Source organism: Benincasa hispida, unplaced genomic scaffold, assembly GCF_027475165.1.
Source record: "Benincasa hispida cultivar pf3 unplaced genomic scaffold, pf3_genome.v1.1 HicScf1359, whole genome shotgun sequence".
NCBI lineage: Eukaryota > Viridiplantae > Streptophyta > Magnoliopsida > Cucurbitales > Cucurbitaceae > Benincasa > Benincasa hispida.
In genome coordinates, this window is record NW_028325697.1 from 37,675 (window position 1) to 52,159 (window position 14,485).

At 33.1% G+C, this 14,485-nt stretch overlaps 1 protein-coding gene and 1 long non-coding RNA gene across 2 annotated transcripts; both read right to left on the reverse strand.

Annotated features, from left to right (window-relative positions):
- Positions 1-3,616: 3,616 nt before the first annotated feature.
- LOC150031253 (uncharacterized) lies at positions 3,617-9,052 on the reverse strand. The gene is made up of 2 exons (XR_016526014.1): positions 4,742-9,052; positions 3,617-3,868 (listed from the first exon to the last, which is right to left on the reverse strand). It is a non-coding gene; the product is annotated as an uncharacterized LOC150031253 (long non-coding RNA).
- A 1,348-nt stretch (positions 9,053-10,400) lies between these two features.
- Positions 10,401-13,756, reverse strand: LOC150031254 (uncharacterized). Its single transcript, XM_090309142.1, has 4 exons — positions 13,653-13,756; positions 13,098-13,231; positions 11,109-11,185; positions 10,401-10,665 (listed from the first exon to the last, which is right to left on the reverse strand). The coding sequence occupies exons 1-4, from the start codon at positions 13,754-13,756 to the stop codon at positions 10,603-10,605; spliced, it is 378 nt and encodes a 125-aa protein (XP_090165268.1). The 3' UTR covers positions 10,401-10,602.
- Positions 13,757-14,485: the final 729 nt, after the last annotated feature.

The following is a 14,485-nucleotide window of genomic DNA, read 5'->3' on the forward strand; positions in this document are numbered from 1 at the left end:
TTTTTGGGGCACAGAGGATTTAAATGGGGAGGGTGTGAACAAAGAAGTGATTCCTCGATGTCACCCTTAAACATTCATAGTACTTACTCAACATGATTTAGTTTTATTTAACATACCAAAACTCCCAGAATTTATTTGATATATTCTTGTCCACTGTGTATTGATTAAAGTAGCCTCAGCATTGCTGTAATTCCAATTTCCTTCCCACCCATTCCTTTTGTGTGTACTTACCCAAGAGAGCATTTAAGCCAAAGGTTACAATAGCCCTATTTTTTTTAAAAAAAAAAAAAAAATCCTAAGTATGGGAGACCAATATACTAAAGCAAAAAGCCATGATAGAAAACAAAAGAAGAAAACATACCAGTGTTGTTGAAAAAGTTGTTCAATCATCCACCTTTCCATGTACCAAACTTCCTTCTGTAAAGTCATACTGTAAATAGTTGTCTGCTTGAATGGTTGACAATGGCTTGAACCTTCTCCAATATTTTAGATAAACTCTGTCTTGTAGGTACTCATACTCTGGATTTTAATGACTTGAAAGCTAATATCGCAAAGAAAAAACCATGCAATAAGATAAGTTAGAATTTTATTGCATCAATTGAACCCAAGTAAAGATTAATTTGAGATTAGTTATGTATTTCAAAGAGCCAAACCTTGAACAGCTTTGTTAAGGTATAGGAAGAGAACAATCCTAATTAAGAAAAAAGATTTATAAAATACTACATGAATTATAATTGCTTTATTCTTTCGTCATAATTAATTCCTTTTAATGTCCAAGATTATTATATAATCCTCAACCACATTGAGCTTTGATTGCATGACCATCCAAACACACAAGGTCGGGGTTGACTAAAATCACATCATGAGGCCAAATGTCCATAGTGAAGCAAAATGAAATTTCATCAGTTTCTGCTATTTTCGTGGTTCAATCAACCACAATTTTCCCTTATTGTTACATTCCGGTCCCAAAATGGTTGGGATGAAAGCAACTAGCAAAATCAAAAGGAATATTTGGTATTCCATTATAAATTTTCTGAAATTCTGTCAACAATTCTATTTGGTTAGAAGCAATGATACGATAACTAGTTTAGATTTGTGGCATTAGTTAACTTAAATGAATGACTTAAATGATTTATTATATAATATTACCTTAATATGGATATATACATATATGTAGCCAGGAGTTTCTTTGAACTTGTCGAAATAACAAAAGAAATAAAAGACCTCCTAAGCTCAAAATTATTAAGATTTATACAAAGAAATGAAAGAAGGGTGAAAACAAAATTGGAGGACAAGAGTTTATATAGGGTTGAGATTGATCTACAGTTTAATTAACAAATAATTATTGAATGAAACTCCCTCATTAAAGACCCTTTCAATTTTATTCTTCAAGAAAAAAAAAAAACTGCTCAAAATAAACTTCAAACTGTAAATTTTATAGTGTTAAGTGTGCTATAATTGGAATATCGAGCCTTGAGAGTTAATTGTCTATGGAGTTAAATTTTCTGTTGTGTTTGGAGAATGCAAAATTGAATTCGGGTATCTAATGCAGCTTTTCTAAAACCAAATTGATTTTGTTCTTTTTTTTTTTTTTTTTTTTTTTTTTTTTTTTTTTTTTTTTTTGCTATTTTTTTAAATGCCCAACTATGCACATATTTTCCTAAAATTTTTATGAAAAAAATGCTTACTTTTTTTCACACTCTTAAAACATAACAAATTCCTACAAAGTAAACATATACTAGACACAAATTTTGAATTCAATTTTTGAATACTCAATTACATAATATATTTTTTATCCATTCCTAAACATCAAACATATTCCAAATAACTAGAAACTTTTCACAACTACTTAGGCCTCTGTAGACCTCCAAATTTGTTCGGTATTTTATTTCGTCATGCTAATTTTTGTAATTTTTTTGCATAATTTGGAATTTATTAGCTTTTAAGATAAAATAAACAAACAAATAAACTTTTGAGTATTTAATAAATGAATAGTTTTAATTTTTTATTAATTAAAATAAAATAAAATAAAATAGTTATTTTGGATGGAGGATAAGGTTTTGAATATTCAAATCCTTTTTTATAAAAAAGTTATATCTAATCAAATTTGGAAGAAATTAATTATGACCAAACATCTCACTCCATCAATTTTATTATTTAGTTCCTTTTAGATTTAATTTGATTGATTTTTTTCCTAATTGAAAGGGCTTTGGGTTTTATATGAATTGGGTTACCATGAGTGAACATACACAACATCACACTAAAAAAAACCTAAAAGTTTTTCTCTCCAATTTTTTTTTTACTTTTATCTCCTTCCCTCTCTTGATTTTTTTCTTCCTTCTCTTTTATTCCAACAAATCTCTCTTTGTTTCATTCTTTCGAAATTCATCATGTTTTTCTCACTGTATTCAAGCTTTAAGAAAATGTATTTATTTTTTAATTAAATTTTCCTTATTCATAAATAAATGAAAAAATCATAAATTTAGATGTCCTTTAAGTGGTAAGTCTCTCCTTTTGTTTTATTAAATATAAATTTTGATGCATATACACGACAACAAATATCACATTCGATAGTATTGAAAAAACATTGTCGTAGACTTTCCATAGCATTTTCGAAATGCTATCATAGCCCATGTTATTGAAAACCCCCGACTTTCCATACCATTTTTTAACGCGTTATAAAAAATCAACTCTTGATCGCACATATTTAATGTTATGAAAACATTTCATGGCATTAGCAAAAAACGCTATAGAAGATCTTTTATAGCGTTTTTCATAACAATAAAAAAAAACACTATAAAATATTTTCTATAGCATTTTTATAGCTATAAAAAATGCTATAAACTACCTATAGCGTTTTAGATATGTTGTTGTAGTCGATGTTATTTAAAATCCCGGACTTTCCACAACGTTTTTTCACTGCTATAAAAAAAATATAAAATATTCATTTTTTATTGGATAATTTTAATGTCCTGAAAAGTTTTCATAGCATTAAAAAAAATGCTATAATTGACTTTTTATTGTAAAAAACAAATATGAGGAGAAAAAGTACTGCATGCAATTAAAGAGACCATATACCAAAGTTCAAAGATAGAGAAATCACAATCTTTCCCTTCGATTCAATAAACCTAAATATCAAGGGTTTACATGGTTATTTGACATAAACAAGAAGATTGAAGTAACTACTTACTTTAAATTTGTGTATTTTTGAAAACATAGATCAATACCTAAGAAAAGTCGAAGTCTTTAATACTAGACATTTGGTCAAGCCAACAATTTACAAATCTAAATTCAAAATTAAGAATTTTCAACATTAAGAACAAAAATGAATACAAAATTAAACTTATACAAATATCTTGAGTGATATGTGCATCTCCATCGAAGCCTAGCGTTCCTTCTTGTCTAAATGCAAGTCTTACAAAAATCCAACATCTAAATGAGATATGAAGGTCGGAGAAGGGAGATTAGGACATAGACTTTACTTTAACGTTGAGAACTAATATGAAAGACAAAATTGAGAAACCATGAGGTGAATTAGAAGTGTATTTTCATAGACTTTAATTACCCTGTATTTTCATTTGTTATTTACCCCATTGAAGGGAGCCAACCTGCCAAATGAATCCATAAAGAAATAGACAAGTAAAATCGAGAAACATACAAACAAACAATCTTGTTACATGTCAACTTCGTGCAAAAAATATAAAAGAAAAAACTCGAACTTGTACCTAATATCTCCCACAATGGTACATTATATTACACTTGAAATTTGATTAAGACCACTTTTGAATCTAAAGGAAAATCATAAACTCCATCTTGGAGTTATATTGTAATCATAAAGAATAACAGAAGCTAGGCATTGGTTTTGGACCTGTAATTGCAAAAAATAACCAACATAACTTTCTCTAAATTCTTAAGGGAACAAAGATACAACTATTAACAAAATAAGAACACAAAAGCACAACCACTTAACAGAATTAGAGAACAAATAACACAATCCCTTAAGAGAACAAGAACATAAAATCATTCTGTAATAAAATAATTATTTGGAAGAAAGCTAATGTTGATTATTTAGCTCAAAGCAATAAAGAATAGGCACAATGATTAAAATCAATTCACAAATATCTAAGTTACAAAGAGCAAGTATTTCCTATTCTTAATTCAATTTGACACCAAAAACTGCATATTACCCAAGCAACATCTAAGTATTCTCATTTATTAAAATCGGTTAAAATTTGTTTAAGGAAAGAAGTCTACAAATAATGAAAGCTTATTTAATAACGAAGTCCACAAATTATTGTATAAAAGTAAAGTGCCTTAAAGTACACCACCATCTCATCCCAATACACGGGTCCCAGATATCTACATTCTCAATCATCCTCAATTCCCCTTCAATTTTATGCTAAATTTATTTGCCACAAATTTGATCATCTAAGCATCCAACTTATTCACATAGAATTGATCAAAGAGCATCCTAACAAATATAATCATCAAGCTCTTCCCTCAATTTTATATTAGTCTTAAGAACAGAAGCATAAAACGAATTCATCTTGATAACTAATCAAACAACCCAACCACAAAATAAAGCTCAGAACCACCAGTCCCAAGTCTAAAAATCAGCTCATAGTCACCAAAAAAAAAGAATACAACCACATCACCTAAACCCTACCAATAAAATCCATTGAAAATTCAATCAGGGATAATCAACACAACCAAATGAGAAATAAGAAGAGAAGAAACAAACCTCTATAATCGAGGAAGAGTTTAATGAATCACAAGCAAAGACTTCATTAGAAGATCGAAGCCACACGTTCTCATAAAAGATGTCATCGACCAACTAGAGGGAGCATAAGACACAGACCTTCAAATACTATGTTATTTTATAAGAGGAAAATCATGAATACTGTACTAATATGATCAACTAAAATATGTCAATCTTCAATGTGTGGAGAAATATAAAGTTCAAAGTATAAGAAACCATCGCATTTGATATTTGAGAGATTGAAACATTACATTAATTAGTAACTCCAAAAAGCTAAAGAACTACCCACACTTGTTTTTTAGATATTAAAATTACTTTTTCAACAATGAAATTTCAGGTATTTATCTTCTTTGATAGCCAAAATAGCTGAAAAATCTATAAAAAGAAAAAAGCAAAAGAAAACCAAGAACCATTTGCTCATCCACACAAGTAGTAAGCGCAAAAGAATACGATATTACAACTCAGTTATTGATTGCTCGAGAAACAATCATAAACCAAGAATCATAAGTAAAAGGAAAGGGGTACATAATTCACTCTATAATAATTTTTTTATGCAAGGTACCCAAAGAAACATGCAATAAAGAATAAGGTAATGTTTACAGATCAATCTACGTCATTGAGAAAAACCTCAATTATCCCCCAAACTCTACCAAATATATTAGCTAAATTTTCCCAATCATCCCCAGTCTCATTCTTACATAACACTAAAAATCGTCAATAATTTTCACTTATCCAATCATATTCATCTCCATGTTTCAAGTCTTTTAATTGAATTATTCAACAATGTCCAAGTACCCAAGGCCACAAGGTTTAAAGATCATAGAAAATAGGAAGAAAAACATCTAAAAATGACACTTTGACTCTTAAAACTACCTAGTGACACTTTCACTCGCAAACTCCCAAAACAATGCCCAAGTAACATTTTAACAATCAAAACCAGAAAAAAGGTTCCTTAAAAATGTCTCTATGCCATGGTTAACAATCGATGTCTTTTTTTGAAGATGCTCTCTTCTTTTAGCAGCCCATTTTTGTTGGTAGGACCAGCGAAGGGACTTTTCTTTTAAAGAAAAAACTCTATTATTTTGAAAGCACAATAGACATAAACTAGATCACAATAAGACTTTTAATAAATGCAAACAATACACAAAAGAAATTATTCCAGTTGGCCCCTTCTATTTGCAGAAGATCAGAAGATCACAACAATGTCATAAAGTCAGCTAATTAATTATAATCAAATTAATTGACAAAATAATTAAAGAAAAAAAAAAAACTAGCTCTTCTTTGGAAGGAAAGCTTACCTATTACAAGTTGAAATATGAGTTGGAGACTTTGAACAATGAGTTATAATCTTCCAAATAAATTATCCTTAGAGAAAAAATTGATTCAAGCAAAACATTTTCAATGGAAGAAACGATTATACGAATATTTATTAATAGAATCAACAAACAAAAGAATCAAACACTCACTAAAAGAGGAAAAGATGGCAAGTAATGAGAGATTGCAAAAAATAGTCTAGGCAACATTATAATTAATCATAGAGACACAATCCAATTATACTTTTTCTATACACTAAAGCTCCCATGAAAATTGAAGAACTTACCACTCTTAACCATGACCCCCAAGGGTGAGGTAGAAAACACGATAATAATTGCCTTACTTTTGGAGTCCTTTACATTGCAGCTAGGGCTGCTTTAACTTGACTAAAAATTTGAAAGTAGGCCTACTAAAATAAATCAGCGTATACAAGCATTTAAAAGAGATTCTCATCAATAGAAAAGGAATTTAAGTCTACAAAAATAAATCGATGCTAACAAATAATTGAAAGAGATTTTCACATTACCAAAAGTACTTAAGTCTACCAAAATAAATAATCAGTATCAACAAATATATATGAAAGAGATTACAACTCATCGTTACCAGAATAACTCCATTAAGTTTAGGAAAAAGTACTTATGTCTTTTCTTGCTTGTTAACTTTTTCTTTTGTTATGTAATGTTTTAAAACATGAAAAAATGAAAGAATGTTCAAACCAAGAATCCAAACTCCACAACACAAGCTAGAAGAAGTAATCAATCACATTTTTTTCTCAATAGAGCTCACATAACCTTCCATTCAAATTTGTCAATCCAATGCCATATTGGAAGCACCACAACAAAAGTAAAAGCCTCCTAATCTGTCAATCAATATTCAATATTCATGCAGTTTCTTCAATTAGTGAACATGCCAAATGTGATTTCATTCAGAAATCATCCACATTGCTTTGGCTCCTAAATGGCAAGTTGTTCTTACCTTCTTTACAATGTGTGTATAATCTCTTAGTAACTTTGTGTGCAATTCAATTCTGGAATCGATATGATTATTTGAATAAAGAAAAGTCAGTGTTTATTCTTTCTATTCTCAATTGTCTAAAACTGTTTACTTTTATCATTTGACAACTTTTTTTTTTAAGTATCATTTGGCAACTTAAAGACACAAATTACAAATATTTCAACAGATTAAACATAAATGAGACAATTGTTCTACAATCCAACCTAACAAATCATGAAATACACCTTTGGCACGACATTACTCCTAACGAAAATTGTGAAAATCTTGAGAAATAAATGAAAACTTCTTTGCCAAAATATCAACCTCCAAGAGATTGGCATTTTTTATTGAGAAATTAGCTGCCCGGTGATGACAATAACATGAAAAAATTGAGGAACTTTGATCAGAAGATTTTCTCAAACTGAAAATCCATGAGAAATAATTGAACCAATTAAAAAGCACATGAACTTTGATTTCTAATAGCGAGAGCTTGAAACATCCAAATTAAAGTTACACAATCCCACTCAATAAGCCCTCAAAACATTTCCCCATATCAAGCAAACCAGTATGCATTAAGACTCAACACAAAAGATAAACCAACAGAGGGATATTAACACATCAAATTTATCGATTACATGTGTACAATGGTAAGAACTTCAATCAAACAAGAATAAGAAACCCACATTTCACCACCTTCTCCGAAGGCCAAAATAGAGGGTTTTAAATAGCTAATTGAAATTTTCTGTGGGTGATTTGCCAACAGATATTGAAAATGTCAAGTTCAAACAAATAAAAAATACTATTAATTAACAGCCATTGGTGAAGAGATTTGAGTCCCCATGCATTGGTATCGACCATTAAAAAAAGCCATCAAAAAATAAAATAAATAGATTGGAGACTGAGATGGTGAAGCGACTGTAATGGAAGTTGGGCACGATAAAGGCAGCGAGAGAGCAAAGGAACATAAAGAAAAACAAAAACAAAAAATTAAGGAGAAAACAAAGAATAAGGGAGAACAAATTTAGGATTCAAAACTCCCCTTTTGCCTATGGTTAGAGAAAAAAACCCACTCTTGCCGATAATTGTAGCAGACCAAGAGAAATAAGAAGGAATAAGAAGTTAACCGAGTTAAGAATGACAGAGCAAATAATAGAGTTAGAGTTGCTTGAACGACTTATCACCAGGTGGTGGAGTTGCTAGAATGGAACAAGAGAATAAGAATGTTCGGAGAAAACATAGGATGAAATCTCAAGCTTGTTCCCTACATTGTATAAGGATTTTGTTGCTATTGTCGATGCCTAGCCATCCACTTCTTTCAATGGGTACTTGTCCGCCCTAATTTCACCCTTGCAGGTAACATTTTATATGGATTTATGATGCTCATACCTTTCTAGGTTGCCTAATTGTTGAAAGGGTGTTGATATTGATTGCTGAGCAGAGGAGTTGTGAATGGCAGAGAAGGAGAAATAAGGTGGAGAAAATGGCGATGTTGGGTCGAAGAAAATAAGGAGATTTGCTTAAACTAAAGGGAGGAGAAATGAAATGGAGAAGAGTGAAGAAAATAAAGACGGAAGGATGAAGAAAAAAAAGAGTGAAAATTTCATTCTTTGGCACTGACCCTAATTTTTACTTCTCGCATCTTTTTTCGCTCCTTTTTAATAGCATTTTATAGTTAAAGCTATCGTAAATGCTATTAAAATGTCTATTTGTTGTAGTGTACCCTACTATGAATTCGAGAGCTGACCCCTACCACTTACAAACCACTACTAGGGCATTGGTTGGTCGTATGTCCTGCCTACTTACACTTGAAGCAAGTCCCTGTACCTATCAGAACATTTCCATTGACGTTTCCCACACAATTTGCACACAGGCATGTCCCTCCATACTTCTCCTGAATTAAAAATTTGTTGCTTGATGTGTTCTAGTGGTATGTCTGTGTTCTAAACCTTCAGCGAAGGCTCCAGAGCTCTCTAATCAACTTTCCTCTTATGACCTGAGGTGGGTTCTACTGCTAAGGACATCAAAAACTCTACTCCCGATGGACAACCTACTTGCGCTACCACACGCAATGTTGTTGCACAGGTAGTAGGCTCAAATGCTTGCACAATGCCTCGCACCCCATCTCGAAGCCTCTGAACAAATCTTTCAGCTCTCTTTGCTTTTGTGGACACCAAGTCGAGGGCGAGACAAGACAGCCTGTCAAACTCTTCCTCATACTCTTCCACCATTATAGTCCCTTGCTTTAGGTTCGTAAACTCGGCCTATTTTTGTACCTCACGTGGACAGAGAAGTATTTTTCGTATAATTGTTCTTTGAATTGGTCCCACATTGCATAGCCTCCACTGGCATCTATCATTCCTTCTATTGAGTGCCACCAGTGCTTAACGTTATCAACAAGCATAAATATGGTGAACTACAATTTCTACTCTTCTGGGCACCTCATGTATCGAAAGTTACCTTCTATGGAAGACATCCACAACTCCGCCTCAGTGGGGTCCTTCAGCAACCCATCAAATGTCGGGGGTCATACTTTTTAAAGTCTCGTAAATACATAGCCTCCTTTGAAATACCTACCACAATTTGGTCAAAGCCTGGTCCTGATTCTACACTTACGGTGTTAAAGCCTGCGAGGGAGGTATTTGCTGCGACTGAACATGTTGGAATATCTATTCCACCAGCTGGGTTTTTTTTTTTTTTTTCTTTTGGGAGCGACTGAACATGTTGGAATATCTATTCCACCATGATGTCCTTTAATTGCCCCACTACAGCCTTCGTAACAACTTCTCCAATTGCTACAGCCATGACGGTATACTCGATTGGGATCTCTGAGGATGTCTACACTTGTGGGGGTACGATAGGATTTTGAGGCCCACTTCTTGTTCTAACCCTTTTATAGGTTGACCCATAAAGGTCAATTGGCGGTGGGTCTTGTGCTTTTGGGTTTTGCACCCCATGGTCTTGTACTTCAGGATCCTGCTCCCTACTAACATTCTTAACTCGATTGCCCCTTCTTGTTCGTGGTGCCATCTCTTGATAACACATGTAATAAACTTTAACAAAAATCCTTACAAGAAATTCTGTCAATTACAACTACAATTCAGGTAAAGTTTCATGCATAAAATCCTAAACGACTTTCCTTTAAGGGACATACCTGGCGATGACGAAGAATCCATTTATGGCCAATGGGACAATTTGGACTCACCTAGTAAGTCAATCTATAGAACCTAATACTTAGACTATGATACCAACTATAACGACTCAACTTTCTACCATGCTACCAGGACGCTACTACATGCATGCATAAGCTTGACAATGTATATTTCAAAAAGGGAAATTTTAAATAAAGGAATGAGACTTTTCAAATTTTAATAATATCATAAAACAGTTTGGGCACCCTAACTCTGATTTAGAACAAATTAAATAAATCAATAAATAGGGTAACAAATAAACGAAATACCAAAAGTTTTAAATGTCAAACACCTAACCTAAATCATGCCAAAAATAAAATAAAATAAAACATAAGTGCGGAAGCATCATCATGTCTCAATGATTGGATCATGGATCCCTCTTGTCATTCGCTGGTCTATTTTTACCTCTACCTGAAAAACATGAAGAGAAAAAAATGAGTATATAAATATACCCAGTAAGCAACCCGCTATAGGGACCACTAGATGAGCTATTAGCATTCCTATCAGAACTCAAGTGCACATTTCGCATCGTAGGCATGGGCATAGGCATAGGCATAAGGGGCAAACCCGAAGGCACGCTTTCATAGGTAGTGACCTCGAAGGGACACAATCATAGGCATAAGGTGTGAGCCTGAAGGCTCACCACATACGATGTGCATGACAGATAGGTCTTTAAGAGAGATATATTTTCTACATTAATTCCCTCAAAATTATGTTATTTGTTTACTTTTAATGTTCATTTTATAGTCAAAACAGTCCCGGGAGCGATTAGGAGTCATTTTGAGAAAATTGGGCTCAAAAAGATCAAGAATAACCAAGAAGTCAACAAAGTTGAAGAAAATCAAAGTAATTACCAAAATGCCATTAGACCCAGTGTCATGATCCTCCCAGAAGCGTCGAGCAATGCTTAAAGACAGAAAGCATCCATCTACTGCAAAACAGGGCAGTGTTATAACGCTTCCAACAACATCGCAACGTGCCGGAATTTGATGGAACTGTCACGTGCGCCTCGCGCAACCCAGCGTCAAGCGCAGTGACAAGACCCTAGCCTAATGTTTCTTGATTTTATTTTTTTACGATTTAGTGTTGCAATGCTAGCCTCAGCATCGCGACACTACACCTGCAACTATAAAACGTTTTCTTTCATTTTTAGGTAGAGGGAGGCAAAATTCGTCATAGAGTCCAGAGTTTCTCTCTTCACCAGTTCAGCTCCTTGGTAACTTTGTCTTTAATTAGTTAGATTTTCATTTCTTTCTTTGATTGTAAACATTGTAATGGATTTCTTCATAGATTTATCTATGGATTTGTGAAGTAATTTCTTCAATCTTGTTTCTAGGTTTCAAAAATTTTTGCAATATTCTTGAGTTTTATGCTTATCTTTGTAAATTGCATTCTAAAATTATGGATTCTTAAATCGGTTTTAAGTTCTAAAATCATATTTAGGTGTCTTTTAAGCATGTTAAGCCAAGATTCTTAGTTTTGCTACAATCTTGATTGGATATGTCGCTAGGATGTATTCATGTATAAGAATGTCTAGCTAAGGTCTACCAAGTGGCAATGATTAATTTTGCATTTGATGACTACTCTTAGAATACATAAATTGCTAGATTCAAGAACAAAATCAGTTAATTGAATATGGCGATCTTGACAATTAATCGACACAATTGAATTCTCGAAATTAATGCATAATATGTCTTCTATTCTATATGGAAGCTGTCGAACCCAATAGAACTAGAGGCATATAGGTTGGTTAGGGTTAGACCTTTTCAACTTTAATCAATATTTAGAACACTTTCTTGATTAGATTTCACTAGATATCTGCTTTTGTAGAGGTTAGCCTAGTCGAGTCAAGCGAGTAGTTGTGTGCATAATTCGTTTGTATGACAAATTTGTAGAAATCAATGATAGAGATTGTATTGAATCTCTAACTTGAACTAGAAATAAGATTGAACCACTTTTGTTTACAATTATCTTTTATCCTTTGGTTTTCAAATATGTTTCTTGCTTTATCAAACACCTATTTTTATTGCTTTCATAGTTGAACTTAGCTTAAGAAAAGATTAAACAAGCCTTTCCTGTGGATCGATCCCGTACTTTCCGCTTATGCTACTTGTTAGTATAAGATGTAGGTTTCGGTAATTTATAAATATTTTTGTTTCAGTGAGAGTCGAACTAACGACATTGATTCGAGCAAGAACAATGACCCAATAGAAATACTAACAGTCACTATCAGTCTAGTATAGTCATAAGCATACGATCATAATTTTTAATCATGCCTGAAAGGGGTAAAACAGTCTCAAAATACATCCATCGTTCAGATACTATATCATTCACATACAACACAATTTTCATGGCATAAGCATAAGCCTCCATAGCCCCCTCAATCGTCAAACATAGCTAGTCATATAGTAACTCATAACAGTACAAACCAACACACAGAATCAGCTTACAGTACAATCTCATACTTAACAATAACTTAGATTTGAGGGCAAACTGGTAGCGAAGCGCTTACCTCAGATTTAGGCCTAAGCAAAATAACAATCAAGCAGTTGAACTTTCCTCTTAAATTAACAAAAGCTTGAATCAAAGTCCCTAACACCAACCATAAACACACAATTCAACTTGTGGGGCCAATCCCCAAAGCCTACACAATTTAAACCAATAATCCCCACATAACTTACCCCAAAACTTACCAAAATTAAACCAACGAAGAATTGGGCAGCCGTTAAAATGCCTTAGAACCTCAACTTCAACCTCGTAAATTCAAGATTAAACTGCGACCAAAATCACATTGAATAGCCAAGATCTTTCAAGAAACTGACCAAAAATAACAAAATTCTTACCCAACAGTGCGCGAACAGAAGGCCACACGAGAAGACCAAAGTTGTTCGGACGAAAACTGTCGCGGATACCGACAACAGCGACGACGACGGTGGAGCTAGAGGATGAAAGACGGTTGGCGGAGCTTCGGTCGCAGCTGGATCAGCAACGGCGTGCACGGCTCGTGTCTGAGGGCTTCCGGTCAACGAGTGTGCGCCAACTCACGCGCGCGCGGTGGGGGGACGCACAGAAGAATAAGGGTTGTCTTCTTTTAATTAGTTTTCCTTTTTCTTAAATTTCACGCAAATCTAGATTTCTATTTAAATAAATAAAACTCTTTTATCCTTTTCCTCAACCAAAAATAAAATATCTCTTTTCGTCACCAACCAAAGAAAATATAAGTTATTTTATCAAATCTCACTTCCATCCGGTAATTAAAATTCCAAAACCAAAATTAAATCTCACTCCCAATAATTGAATTAATTCCATCAAGATTAATTTAAATCGATTTAACCAAAACAAATAAATTCTAAGTCTTTAAAATTCAAAGTCCAAAACTAAATAATCAAGATAAATACATGCAATTTCCTGGAATTTGACGTGTTACATCTTCACTTATAATTTTGTAGGCTATCTTCTGCAATTCATGGGATTGGGCCTCTACAGATTTGTCATCTGTCATTTGGTACTTCAAGTAATGGCTAACGGCATACTTTTTCAAATTGGTCTCCTCGGTATCATATTTTTTCTGCAGAGCATCCCATATTTCTTTTGTTTATTTATTGTATTGTAATAATCATACGATCATCAATCAAACGATTTAATATAAAATTTTTGGATAAGAAATCGTTTTCTTCCCAATCAGCTACATCTTTTATTTGTTGTTCAATCGGTTCTCCATAGTACAGACGTCAGCTATCTTCTTGACTGTAAGGAAGAACAATATCTTCTACTTCCACCGTTTGAAATTTGCTCCTTCGAATCAGAATGGAGGGTTGAGGTCAGAGGACATAATATTAGTCGAAGTTGCCATTACAATAATGGCAGATTAAAACGTCTTAAAATTTTTGGAACAGTTACCTCTGGTGGACAATAAACAGTTGCTATTGAACAGCATCTAATGTGGAAAAATAACCTACAAAACAAAAATCGATTATCTGTGCAAGTAGTTCAACTATGGTTACGCCGTCCTTAGAATAATACCAAAATAAATAAATCTACTCGATCAAAGCTACACTGGCACAAGATGTCCACCAAACCCAACTTTGCTTCTCTTCTTACCCCTCTAAATTTTGAGTACCCCATGAGACCCAAACTTGAAATTAAATGTAGAGGTTTATAAAAAAGATTCCAAATTACAAATTTAGCAATGTGGGATTTCTCAAAAGCTTATTTTTCTTTTATTTAATTT